Source organism: Sitophilus oryzae, unplaced genomic scaffold, assembly GCF_002938485.1.
Source record: "Sitophilus oryzae breed Bouriz unplaced genomic scaffold, Soryzae_2.0 scaffold_177_pilon_pilon, whole genome shotgun sequence".
NCBI lineage: Eukaryota > Metazoa > Arthropoda > Insecta > Coleoptera > Curculionidae > Sitophilus > Sitophilus oryzae.
The window spans coordinates 2,727,567-2,741,773 of NW_022146479.1; the positions used below are offsets into that span (position 1 = coordinate 2,727,567).

At 31.6% G+C, this 14,207-nt stretch overlaps 1 protein-coding gene across 3 annotated transcripts; it reads left to right on the forward strand.

Annotated features, from left to right (window-relative positions):
* The first annotated feature begins 350 nt into the window (after positions 1 to 350).
* LOC115882196 (DNA repair protein complementing XP-C cells homolog) lies at positions 351 to 7,878 on the forward strand. 3 transcript variants are annotated; one of them, XM_030900099.1, is made up of 12 exons: positions 351 to 463; positions 556 to 699; positions 1,140 to 1,374; positions 1,465 to 1,884; positions 1,935 to 3,246; positions 3,313 to 3,589; positions 3,643 to 3,884; positions 4,740 to 4,965; positions 5,028 to 5,196; positions 5,257 to 5,411; positions 6,278 to 6,481; positions 7,429 to 7,874. In XM_030900099.1, exons 3-11 carry the CDS (start codon positions 1,143 to 1,145, stop codon positions 6,473 to 6,475), a joined length of 3,231 nt encoding a protein of 1,076 aa, XP_030755959.1. In that variant the 5' UTR covers positions 351 to 463; positions 556 to 699; positions 1,140 to 1,142; the 3' UTR covers positions 6,476 to 6,481; positions 7,429 to 7,874. The 3 variants fall into 3 exon arrangements, with proteins under 3 accessions (XP_030755959.1, XP_030755957.1, XP_030755958.1); XM_030900097.1 differs by having other exon boundaries at positions 6,278 to 7,878; XM_030900098.1 differs by having other exon boundaries at positions 362 to 463; positions 528 to 699; positions 6,278 to 7,878.
* The last annotated feature ends 6,329 nt before the right edge of the window (positions 7,879 to 14,207 follow it).

The window sequence follows — 14,207 nt, forward strand, 5'->3', positions numbered from 1 at the left end:
TGCTAAATGTCAGTCTCAAATATCAATTCGGTCTTTCGAAAAGATAAACCTTTTTCTTGAGGACGTGTTGAAGACAAAATGACAAATTATCAATTTCAGTGTGAACTGTGGACTTGTGGACCATGATCCATGATACAACTTTTTGACCTCTCCATATATATCAAAAATTAGATCAGTAATCTATGGACCAGCCAGAGGATCAGCTAACGCCAGGCTAGCGCCAGCTAAACATGATTAGAATTTACTGAATTTCTGACCAAAATATAACAGCTAACTGTCCTTACCCTATATCTCTGATGCACGGAACCAAAGACATTGGCCTTGGTACGTCATTCCTGTCACCTGTCGATAGTGTATCGATATCAGCTGCTTGTGAAATGTTTGCTGTTTTGAATATTTTGAATTTTAGCACAATCTTTTTCAAAACATCTCCGAATGAATAACAATTTAAAAAATATGACTGGTAATTTTAATACATATTTTATTGTACCCTTTTTTGGTGTTATTTTGGTATTATATCATTGAAGGTTTGGTAATTTTTTGAATTGTTTAAAGGTAGCAGAGATTAAAACAGTATTTAGGTAATGGTAGATATTTCAAAAAAACAAGTAACGAAGTACGCCACAAAAACCCTTTGTTATATACCATTTTTGTTCCTCAGAAGCAGTTGGGATTGATTAATACAATTATATACCTAAGGTGTGTTTAAACAGTTTATGAACCAATATTGCATAATTATTCAGCATATTTTTTTGGTTTTTAAGTTTCTATTTGAAATAAAGTAATTAAGTCCAATGGGTATTTCTCCACTTGTACTGCAAGAAAAACTACAAAATAAAATAAAATAGGTATTTTTTGTAAACACTGATGCGTTAATCCAAAGAAGACCAATTTGTCAGGAGTAATTTACTAATAAACAAAATAATAAATAAAAAAAATGCTTAAGTTTCAGGAAGTAACTCTTCCCGTCGCCAGAAAACACAAAGAACATATTTTTTTCTACTCTAACTATTCTATTTTGTAGTTTTTCTTGTAGTTCAAGTGGCTAAATACCCATTGGACTTCTTTGAAGAGATGAATAAACATATTTTGAACAACAGAGGTATAAACATTTTTTATTGTTTTAATTGTTTTAATAGAAAATGATGAGACGTAACAGAAACACTACTAGAAAGTATATAAGTTCAAGTGAGAGTGAAGATGAAAAGTCTTCTAAGGAAATGGTTTCCGCTTTTCATCATGAGTCGTCAAGTGAGAGTGACATGGAGAACTATTTTATAAAACCGGGAAATATAAATTTAGACTCAATTTTATTTGAGAGTAAAGGAGAAAATGTAACTGAATTAAGTACATTTTCAAAACCCACTTCTGCAGGTGAGTAATTTAAAAAAAGTACATTATTAAAATTCAATAAAAATTAATAATTTAGAATTAAACTCTAATACAGTGACATTACAATTTTAGCACTCGCTACACTTAGTGATTCTGAATCAGACAATGACAGTAAGACAGGTGAAAATTCAGAAAATAGTACTTCATTAAAAACAGAAAACATTCCTATGTGTAATTCATCTAAAATAGTCTTCACACAATTGTCTGATTATAGGAATAAAATTGAAGAAGCAAAAAAAGTAGTAGAGAAATATAAAGCACAAAAAAATGTTCAAAACAAAAGAGTTGATGTAGAACAGCTACTAGCTGCAGGAGAAAAAAATGACGTTAGAAAATCTTCAGGTCTTGAACATTCTACATCATCTGATTCAGAAAATTCATGTGATGAATGGCAAGACATTAATTCTAAACTTGCAAGCAAAAATACTGAATGTATGCCATTAAAAGATATACAAGTTATTGTTGATCTGCCAGGCACATCAAAAAAGAAAGGTAATACATATTATATAAAATTTACTATTTTTTTATGAGTTTTTTGTTAGATATAGATTATGCTGCAAAAATAAAAAGAAGATTAAATCGTGTCAGAAAGGAAAATCAAGTTCTAGTACACAAAGTACATTTATTGTGCTGGATAGCACACGGAAACTATGTTAACAGTATTTTAAATAAAACAGAAGTTTTAGCTATGGCTTTATCTCTTATACCATCAGTAAAGAGTTATCCATCTGAAAGGCCTGATTTGACTTATTTAGAAAGTATTCTAAGTTGGTATAAGAAGACAATGGATGTCTTGGAGAAGCCGGTGCCTAGTGACATACTATTAGAAAAATGCCTTTGCTTGCAAATGAGTAGAAAAGAGGCATATAACAAAAAAATGTTAGCCTTTATTTTTGTTGCTATAATAAGATCATTAGGTATTCAGTGCAGAATTGTAATGTCACTTCAAGTTGAACCTCTAAGGCCTCCAGTTGATGAATTACTATCAGAAAGAAAAACTGCTGTTGATAAACCAACTAAAAAAAATAATGAGCAAGTCACTTTAGGAGAAAGTTCATGTAAGTCAAAAACAAATGTAAAAGAAGAAAATAAACTTAGTACAGTTAAAAACGAAGAGATCCGTCTTAATAAGTCTAACATCAGTTTAAAAGAAAAGTTACAAAATAAAGACAACGATAGATCTTCAAAAATCTCTAAAGATGTCAAAAAACACCTGAATAACACAGTAACAAGTCAACTAAAAAAGGATAAAACCACTGAATCAAAAAGTTCAGTTACCAAGAAAATTAATACTCATTTGAGAACTACAGAAGCTGACTCGACATCTAGTAAATTAAAAAATAAATCTACATCCTCTCAGAGTTCTGATTCTGCAAAGCGTGGTAAAAGCAAACAAGATAATATAAATAAAAAAGTAGAAAATACTAACTTAAAACAAGTATCTGCTTCTGAAAGTGAAACGAAAGTCTCTAATGCTACTAAAAGAAAAACTAAATTGGATTTAACGAAGCTTAAAAAGACACCTTTGAATTTAGAAAAAAACATTGAAAACAAAACAAATTCAAAAAGATATAAAAGTACTTCTATACCACAACTGGATGGTAACTATGATAGTGACAGTGACTTTGATGATAAGAGAAGAACGAGGAGTTGTAAAAAGTCAAGTTCAAAACCAGACTTAAAGGAACTAAGAAAAAATACACCATTATTAAATGGTAAAAGTGGGAAAAAAGTACCAATTAACTTGGAAAAAGCTCAGAGTAAAGGAAAATCTAGACAGCTTGATGTCCGTGAGGATATTATCAATCTTGTTAAAGGAAGAATTACTGAACAAAAAAGAAATGATTCTAGTAGGTAAGGTAGTTGTCACTTAGGTGACATTTTATTTATTACTATATTATAGTATTAATATGCCCTTAGAATGGTAAGAAAAAGAAAATCTATGCCTGATAATGACAGCGATAGTGATATACCTACACCTATAAGAAAGAAATATCATAGTAGCGATGACGATTTTGTCCCAAAAGTTAAAGTTAAGAGAAGAGTTCAAGTACCTGGAAAAATAGTCGAAGAGAAACCAAAATTAGAGAAGAACAATAAAAATGATGTATGGGTTGAGGTTTTTCTCGATGCTGAAGAAAAATGGATAAGTGTTGATGTGGCAAATGGAAAATTACATTGTGTAAAAGAACTTTATGTAAGATTTCCTTTTTGTGTTTAATCATAATCTACAATTTTTTTATAATTTAGCAAAGGGCTTCACATCCGGTTGTGTATATTCTTGGATGGGATAACAACAATAATATTAAAGATGTAACTTCAAGATATTGTCCTAATTTCAATACTATTACAAGAAAAGAAAGAATAAACTCTAAATGGTGGAATGAAAGTTTATACCCTTTTAAAGGAATATCAACACCTAGAGATGAAGAGGAAGATGAAGATCTAGAAAGGCAACAACTGGATCAACCTTTACCTAAATCGATTTCTGAGTATGTTTGTTGTTTGGTTTGGTATAAATACCACACAAAAAGTATCACCAGGGTTTCTAAATATTTTGACCAGGCCATGCTTTTTTAAAAATAATTTCTCTTCTTTAATTTATTTAAGGTCTTTGAAATTACATAAACCAATAAGAACATTTCTCATTTAAGACCCTGTTCACACTGAGCGACTTCCATTACAGCACCAGGCTCGACGCATGGTTCTGTAATGACTGAACCTGATGTCAACTTTTTTTACATTAAAATATATAGCACTTATAGTAACTTTTAAGGCTCAAACGCACTGGCAACAGTGACAACCAGGTCGCAGCGACCAGCTAACGCAACGGCCTGTACGGTAGTGCGCGTTGCACCATTTGATTTAATTGTATTATACGTGTCGCAGCAGATTTTTGTGTCTGGAAACGTATCCTCTGCGGTCCAGGAATAATGTCCTTGTCTAATCTTTCTATAATTATTAGTGTTAATATTGACAAGTTTTATGTCAATTTTAGTAAATGACGCCTAGAGATTGACGTCGCCGAAATTATCATTGATTGTCAATTCCCAGCCGTATTTGACGTCGGTTTTTTTTTTCGTTCATAGGGAATTTACGTTATCAGGTGATAAGGATTTGGCAAAACGCAAACATCAGATTTTCTTAACGGACTACCAAACTTTTGAACGCGGATATTGCTTCATTCAAAACAAAAAGGTCTAAATTAAAATTAAAGGTTAGAATGATATAGATACGGCATAACTGGAACCTGGATGGTCTATGAAACATGATGTAACTCCGGATCCGACTTTTTTTAAAATACCGGATCTACCCATCTCTAGTACATACATATTGTTCTATTTCAGATACAAAAGTCATCCTTTGTATGTATTGAAGAGGCATTTACTGAAGTTTGAAGGTCTGTATCCACCACAACCACCAACACTAGGATTTATTAGGGGAGAGGCCGTCTATCCAAGAAGTTGCGTTTATATTTTACATTCTAGAGATATTTGGCTCAAGCAAGCTAAGGTTGTAAAGTTAGGCGAACAACCTTATAAGATTGTCAAGGCTAGACCTAAATATGATAAAGTAAGTGACATTCAATATAAAATCATTTTCAGAATGTATATGATAAAATTTTGCACTTTCAGTTATCAAATAAGGTAATTACTGATCAAATGCTTGAAATATATGGGCCCTGGCAAGTGGAAGATTATGATCCTCCAACTGCTGAAAATGGCATAGTGCCCAAAAATGCATTTGGAAATGTGGATTTATTTAAACCTTGCATGCTACCTAAAGGAACTGTTCATTTAATACGTATGGAAACAATTTAATATTACCATTTTGAAACATTTATTATTAATATCTGACATTTAGTTTCAGGGTTAAATAAAACTGCAAGGAAATTGAATATTGACTGTGCAGCAGCTATAGTCGGATTTGATTTTCATGGGGGTTGGAGTCATCCTGTATATGATGGTTATGTCGTTTGCAAAGAATATGAAGATCAATTAGTTAAAGCCTGGGAATTGGTAAATATTATACAGATATAATTATTATTAGCGTTATTAATTCACATTAGTTGGGCAAAAAATCGCTACCTAGTGATATTTTCACCGTGAAATAACAGTAGCATTTCATGGTCGTTACCAAGATAAGAATAAACCCTGATTGGCTAAAGCGTAACTGATACAACAAAGGACAGTAATTCGACAGGACCGGTTTAGGTAAAACTTCAAATAATAAAAGCAAACAATGATTAAAATAGGCCTTCAACTAAGGTAATAATGATCCACTAAATGTATGTCCGTTATGCTGTAGTAAACTTATACCTCGTAATTCCGTAATCTAATTTTTATTTTTTTATCGATAATTTTGTAGTTTTTGGGAGTTTCTTCGAGTCGATACCTTGCTGGCTCCTACAACTGCGTATAGTATTTCCGAAGTCAGTTGGAAGTAGTGAGACTCTTAATTCCCTTGTCCCGTCGATACCGACAAAGGCACCGAGAAAGACAGTGCCGAAATTAAGAGTCCCAATCTATTCCAACTGACTTCAGATAAACTATACCCCACACGATACCATGGTTTTAATGCTTTTTTTTAATAGAAAACACTCAAATTATCGATGGAACTTTTTTAATTTTAAGAAAAATGCACAAATGACATAGAGTATCAATATGACCGGCTGATATCGTTTCCGCAACAGCTGTAGCGCCTCCCCTCTCTTATTCCTCCGTGGTAAAAATTAACATTAACGGTATAATTCACGTTCACAGGTAAATTTTACAGCGAATAAAAAATCGCGGTCACCGGTATACCGCTTAATGCGATTTCACGTTCTAGCCCAACTCTAATTCACATTAACTTTACCTACATATATTTTACCGGTTTTATTTAGGAGCAAGATGAATTGGACCGGAAAGAACAAGAAAGAATTGATAAACGTGTTTATAAAAATTGGAAAAGGTTGATTCAAGGGCTGCTTATACGAGAACGGCTAAAAATCAAATATGATTTTGGGGAATTATCAGCTAATGAAAATAAAGGCAAGAAAAGAAAAAATAAATTACCAACGTTCTGTGCAAAAAGAAAATAGTCATAAGTAAGGACACTCAATTATAGTACAAAATATATAACCACTATAACTATAAAACTAATAATCTCTCTCTGTCTTTCTTCCTACAAGAGGAATGTGGTGGTGAACTGATGTGTGTGTAGTTTGTCTCCATAATTCCCTGTCTTGTCCTTAACTGGTCTATCCATCGGATGGGCGAGCGGCCTCTTGGTCTTTTTCCTGGAACCTTGGCCTGTATAATGAGTCTTTACATACAATCAGCATCCCTCCTCATATACCGTAACCGAAATATTTAAGCATACGTGACTGTATAGAAGGTGAGAGACGTTCTATGATGTTCAGTTCTTGGATTATGGTTTCATTGGTTTATCAGGCAGTCCAGGGAATTCTGAGCATTCCTCGCCAGCAGTACATCTCAGCTGCGTCAATTTTTATTTTTCTATATGTAGTTATCTTTTTCATATTGTGTTTTTAAACCACTTTGTACTAATGTTCATCTTTGTTCAATTTTTAGCAATGTGTTGTCAGAAATCCAATGTTGTTTTTTGTTATTCAGTTGTTGAGAAGTGGTATTACTGAGACAGTTCTTAAAGTCTATCCAAATCTGTTGCGGTTGCGTGTTCTCATTGACGTTCCACGATGTTTTCAGTAGTTCTTGTTGAAAATGTATTAGTCGTGGATCTCCATCTGCTTCGGTTTTGGTTTTCTTACAACATTTTTTAACTTTATATGAATCCCCACTGTCCTGAACGAGATTCTCCATCTCGAGTTAGAGAGAATATAATCTATCCGGTTGCGGTGCTCTGTATCCAGGACTAATCCATGTGTAGAGCCTTCGGATATGATGTTGAAATGTTATGTTCATTACATTTAGATTGTTTTCGATTGCAAAGTAAGCATTCCCCCCATACCAATGCCATATTTGCCAACAATAGTTTTAATATATTCGTTATTAGTTGTATCTCCAATTTTAGCATTAAAGTCGCCGGTTATTATGGTTAGGTCTTTGTTCGGAATATTTTGGAGAGAATTTCATGGTAGAAATGGTCAATCTCAACATCGCTCGAAGCAACAGTTGGAGCATACACCTGAACAATATTTCTTGGGTGTATAAAACTAATCGGAAATGCTAATTATATAATAATTAGCATTTTTTTAATATCTGTATATAACTAGTGGTACCACTTTAAATCTTTATAATATGTAAAATAATTTGATTTATTTGATATAAGTTTATGAATCATTACATTACATTTAAAAATTACTTTTGTAATAATTCATCTATAGTGAAATTAATGTAGTGTGTCTAGTGTAAAAGTTTTACAACTGTTTATTTTTTTATATTTGTAAAATTATATGTTTGATTATCTTTTTATAAAGAATTGTATGTATTTCTTTTGATATATAAAAAAGTACCAAAACAATGTCCGTTTTTTTATGAATCGTCCATCCTAAAAGATTTATAATGAATATGGAGGCTAGACGGCTTCTAGCCTTCATAATAATGAATAAGTACGACAGTGGCGGGCTCGTCAGGGTAGGCAAGGTAAAGATAAAACCAACTTCTACAAGGCTGTCTTGCGGTGATGACGCAAATGGCTTTTAGTAAGTTGGTTTTATCTTTAAGCGGCGCCTACCCTACAATTTTGTCAGAAGGGGTCACGAGCCGCCACTGCAATACTAACGTAAACGAGCCTTATTGCAGATAAAAACCCATATAACACACAATATCCGCAGGATATCCATAGAATGTCGGAATGTCCCACTACAGGATCATCCTATAAAGATATCTATAGGATATCCTCTAGACATCCTGAAATCCTGTAGATGTCTCAGAATAGAATATCCTATGGATATATCTGTCGTATATCTAATGTACATCCAGCTGAGATATCCAAACATGCTCAGGATAATAAAATATCCTAACAATATGGTCTAGATATTTAGGAAAAATAAATAATTTACTACTTTTTATATTACATAAAATGCAATAAACCATACAGATAGATATATATTACGTCAAGGCAACTTGGTATCTTCTCGATAATCTGGATATTTATGAGCTTGGCCACTTTCAGTAATGCGACAGAGAATTTAAAACGACCGCTCAAAAAATTTCCCACAATCCATCTCGACAGTTGCAGATTGTGTATGTGTTTGGTGTTTGGTGGTTGTTTTTATTCTTAATCTAAGGGTGGTTGTATGGTTGCAGAGACAGTTGTTTGTTTTTGCATCGTGTATTATTCAGTTCTTTGATTTAGTGAAATTCGAGGTGAATTCGGTCGTTTGTCGATGTTGAATGGGCTTAAAAATGACTGAAACTAACAAAACTGGTTGAGTTTGACTTAGTTTTTTTCTTATACCCATAGTTCTAGCCAGTGTTGCCAGATGGAAAAAATAAAAAGTGGTATCGAGTATTTAAAAAAATGGTATTTGACTGAAAAAAATGGTATTTTTACTTTTAAAGAGGATCTTAATATTTTTATAATTTTGATACTATGATTAACCGTGGATTAACCCCAAAAACCAAACGAACCTCAATTTGGTTGAAAACATCGTAGCTGTTGGTTGTCACATCAGTTTTGAACTCTTGCGCAAGGCATTTAAATTTTTTTTAACATTTTATTTATGCAAAATAATAATAAAAGAAATAGGTATAATTAATAGCTTTTTTCGTTTTCCAGTTATTACCGTTTCTGAACCGTCCTAGAATTGTGATGCGTATGCGCAGAAGGAAATATGAAGACATTATTTCATTTGCGCATGCGCTGGAGAGTTCTTGGACAATTCAGAATCGATAATAACAGGAAAACGAACAGACCTAATATAATAATAAGGTAATGGGAACATTTTAAATAGATAGGTAACATAAAATATATTATTAATAATTCAGCATTAATAATCTACATATTTGGCTCTGAAAATATAGGTAAAACCATAGACTTAGAATAAAATAAAACTTTTCAAGAAATAATACCTATAAAAAATAATAGAGATATGAGATAGCCTAATAGAGATGTGCTTCATATTTTTAGTAGATGTGAAAACTAGATTGGTTTGCATTAAAAAGTTTAAAAAATGTAGATCGCTGGGATTCTAAAAAAATGGTAGAAAAATGGTAACGTCTTCAAAAAATGGTAGAAAAATGGAAAATGGTATACTCAAAATTTTTGCAGGTATCAAGGAAGAAAAAATGGTATAGATACCATTTAAATGGTATATCTGGCAACACTGGTTCTAACCTTTTCTTCTAGCAGAAATTCTATCCTAACCTCAACTAATGTCGAAAAACGACGAACGACTCAGGGTCTCACAATGAAAAATTTGTGACAAAATTATAGGTGAAAATTTGTTGAAAAGCGCTTGTTCTTTATCCCTGAACCCATTTTCGTGTTTGATCTATTCGAACAGAAATCCTATTTTTGTGTTTAAATTGTGAGTTTCTGGAAGGTGTGGTGTTAGAAATTGTACCTGTATCCCCTGTGCATGGCTGAGAAACTTAAATGGAAATGACGGTTCATTAAAAATAGTTTTTCCTCCAAGATGCAGAGCACTGCCGTTCTTTAAAAGATCAGCCTTGGGGCGGACTTTTGTTTACTTCATCAGCTGTACATACTTAGACATTGGGTTAGATTCCGTTTCATATTTTGTCGGTTGATTTTTGGTATTATTTATTATTGTAGTGCAAAAAACTAATTATTTTGGTGTTTAAGTGACATAAACTACTACCAGATATATGGTCACTCTCGGTTTCGCATAAAAAAATAGAAAAATTGAAAAATTACACGTTGTGTAAGTGATTTAACCTAAAAGTGCCGATACATTTTTTACTCATCGTGATTTTTGTGTGTGTTTTTTAAGACTCTAACAATTCATCAATAAAGCTTAAGTGGAGTGTGTTTTCGGTGCTATGCATCATCTTTGTTGTGTTCCTGGTGGAAAGGATAGTTATACTAGGCAGCCTAAAGTGTCCGGAAGAGCAAGAAAAGTGGGTACGAGTTATAAATTAAGAGAATTCTATTGAAAATATCTTTAATATATTTAAAAATAATATTCTCCCATGATCGTATTAATGAAAACTGGACAATTATGTTTATTTTATTCATATTGTGGAATCTCCACTCCAAGTGTTGTTGGTTCAGCTTCGATAGATTCAAACACCTAAGTAGGTATTATGATCTAGGGAAAAATAAAGAATATGTGTATTAAAGATCATGAAAAAGATTATTATTTTGAGTTCAAATTTTAAAAAAGATTTTTGTAAAGACAAGACTGATACAGTTTAAAAGAAGAATGTGTTTTTGTTTGATAACAATTTGATAATATATAATGTATGTCAAGTTGTCAAGCATAACATATATTTTTGTTCAGTAATTTTTAATGAATAGTGTTGATTATTTATAATACCAAATTAATATCAAATATTTAAGTGATGGCTGAATACAATATGAATAAAATAACAATAAAATTGGTATATTTGCATAATACAAAATTAAGTTTTAAGAATAAAGGTGTTACTAAAAATACTAAGAAATTCATATTTCTTTGTTTTAATTGGTCTAATAATATTTACATTTTACGTAAGAATTGTACCGTATCATCGAAAAAAATCGGCGTCTAGTTGGCTTGGAAATGAACATCGATGACATTCCCTAAATAACTGTACACATAAAATAGTTAACTAGAATTTTACAATCTTGGAAAATTTGATATTCTCGAACCTTGTTTCTAAATATTCTAATTTTTTTGATTTTCTTGGGATTTAGGTTCGGGAAAAACGCTGATTAAGTTTTCATTTGGTTTTTTATTATTTTTATTTGGTTTAAAAAAAACGTTTCGGCTAACATTATAGCCTTCATTAGTGTTGTGTCATGAAAAAAATAGTGTCGAATATAATCCAAAAAATTACATATAAAATATTCACACCACACACATAATGTTTCCCGCGTACTCCATAGTCAATGTAGATAATTTTAGTGTTAAGAATAGTAATTTTAAAAAATATGTGGTCATCTTTTGATAAGTTTATATTAGTTTGTTAATTGCAGTAAACATTATGAGGTGTGAATTATATTGTATATGTAATTTTTTGGATTATATCCGAGACTATTTTTCTCATATGACACAACACTGATGAAGGCTATAGTTAGCCAAAACGTTTTTTTAAACCAAATAAAAATAAAGAAAACCCAAATGAAAACTTAAATCGGCGTTTTTCCCGAACCTAAAAATCCCAAGAAAATAAAAAATTTTAGAATAATTTTACATTAAAATGCCAGCGATCTTCATTTCATAGCCATCGCTGACGCCTTTTTTTAGATAATATTGTATTATTTGTAAATATAATTTTTCGAACATTGATACTTGCAAAATATACATATAAATTTTGTGAATGCAAATAATAATACATCACTATTAGTAGATATTGAATGTTTTTTGTTAAATTAGATCGATTTTCAAACCCCAAAATTTAAAATATATTTACATTTTACCCATTATCTTATGTACCTATACATTATTTGTACATTGTAAAACATTTGCTGCATTTGTATGGTTCATAGTTTATTTGCCAAAGTATTTATTACTATAAATAGGTATATATGTTGTAGTTATTAACTGTATATTATGTATATTTCATGTAAACTATATCATTTTTAAAATACAAACCAAAAATCTGAGGAATAATTATGTTTTCCATGTATTCTACAACATATAATTTATTAATCCGTTATATCTAACTAGAGTGACGTCATAAATCTCGCCCGTAGGCTGATCTTTTAATAGAAGGCACTGTGCAGAGGCGCAAAATATTAAAACTGTCAATATTATCAATGCAAATGTCAATATCTGACAATAATAAAATTTGATTTTTAACTGTCACTCAGAGACGCTTTTGTTGTGATTTTACGGTTTGATTTCGTTTTGATTTATCGAATTATTGTAAAATTAAATTCCTTCAGAGTTTTTGCCAGTATTCTGTTTTAGACAATGTTTTTTAAAAATGGTGGGACATTTGTGTTTTGTATAGACTCTTAATTATTTTTTATCATGGAGTTTAATTGTTGTACACCTGGTTTCCGAAGGATACAATGGTAAGTAAATTAAACATATCTACTTACAGTTATAGATTTTTTAAATTAGTACTGCTAATAAATGCTACTTGCTAAGCAGTTATTTAATTTTTTTACGGTGAATTAAGGACGCGTTGTGTTATATTAGCATGATCAGCAGATGATTACATCTAATTTAATTTGTTTTTATTATTTCAGGTCTCAAACGGAAACAAACTGGGAATCTTGCCTACACCAAAATTATATAGCCGTTTCCAATTCACTTCAAAGGGAGGAAAATTATGTAAAACTGCCTGCTATTTGCTGAAAACCGCCAAAGATTAAATTATAACTGTAACAACTTAATATATACTATTTCTAGTCTTTTTATATATTTTTAATTAATATCCGACATAAGAACACTTTGTATGCTTTTAATTAAGTTGATTTATCGTTTATAATATGTTCGACCTAATTAAAAGCACACAAAGTGTTCTTACATGTATGTCTAAATTTATTTTAAATTAACTAAAACAACCCCCCTTCCCCGCACCCCTCTCTTCCATAAGTATTTCTTCCTCCGACTACCAGAGGCGCCCTTGTATAATAAAAATAAAATGTATTATAAGTTGCCTATCTATTTAATAGTATAAGTCTTTTATCTATGCCCCTGTGTGCTAACTTTGATGTAAACTGTTGCTGCTAGACTCCATAAAGGGTAGTATAATCTGGTATAACACCATACGATCGAAAAAAACGGCGTCAGAGGTGGCTTGGTTTGGTTGCTGTTATTTTGTATGTAAAATTATATGGGGAATGCCATCGATCGTAATTTTCAAGCCAACTGAACGCCGTTTTTTTTCGAAGGTACAGTATAAATTGAAAGCTCTTAACTCATACAAACACCACATACAAATAAACTTCTAAATTTTGACATGATTTTGACGCAAAATTCATTGACATAATATGAATATGTAGGTATATTTTAGAGCTGTTAATAAAAATATCTAATGAATAACGTCAAAATGTGGCTAAATAAAACTAAATTGCGAACGTTTTTACTATAAACTAAGGATGAAGTATTGTCAAGTAACAGTCCTCATATGTCCTAAAAATATTCTATAATGTTCCCAACATCATCCTTGTATTATCCTATAAATATCCCAAAATATCGTAAAAGGTTTGCCTAGGGATGTCTTGAAGATGACTTTTTTTGTCCCATCTGGATATCCCATAAATATCCTCCTCTAGTTTTTGGATATCCCTAAGATATTTACTATATCCTTGGTGGATATTCTCAAGATATCTGTAGGATTGTGTTGTGTTATATGGGAAGACTATTGTATTTAATAATGAGTTGGTCCCAGGTGGGTCTATAATGTTATAGAGTAAAACTTTCTAAACTCTCTAAGTGGGGTTTCTAAAAAACATCGCAATGTAATATACACGGTTGGCAACGATCGGCTTTGGGTACCGATTTTCCCTGTGTAGGAATAATTTAGTGAATCTGGAATCTGAGTAATACAATGAAATGTATTGAACAAAGAGAAGAGCAAGGATTTTCCCAAATGCATAAACTAAACCATTACCTCATTGTACTTTTTCCGACAGTGATTCACTTCCACACATAAAATAATTAAAATACTGACACAAAAATCTTCTCTTGCCGATCCCGTATACTTGTGAATATTAAAACTCATTCA

Bases quoted from the DNA above. Each gene is read 5' to 3' on its own strand.
- LOC115882196 (XM_030900097.1), top strand. From the start codon at position 1,143: ATGATGAGACGTAACAGAAACACTACTAGAAAGTATATAAGTTCAAGT. The intron at 3,590-3,642 runs GTAAGATTTCCT...TTTATAATTTAG, and splicing joins ATTGTGTAAAAGAACTTTAT to CAAAGGGCTTCACATCCGGT. The intron at 5,197-5,256 runs GTATGGAAACAA...TCTGACATTTAG, and splicing joins AGGAACTGTTCATTTAATAC to TTTCAGGGTTAAATAAAACT.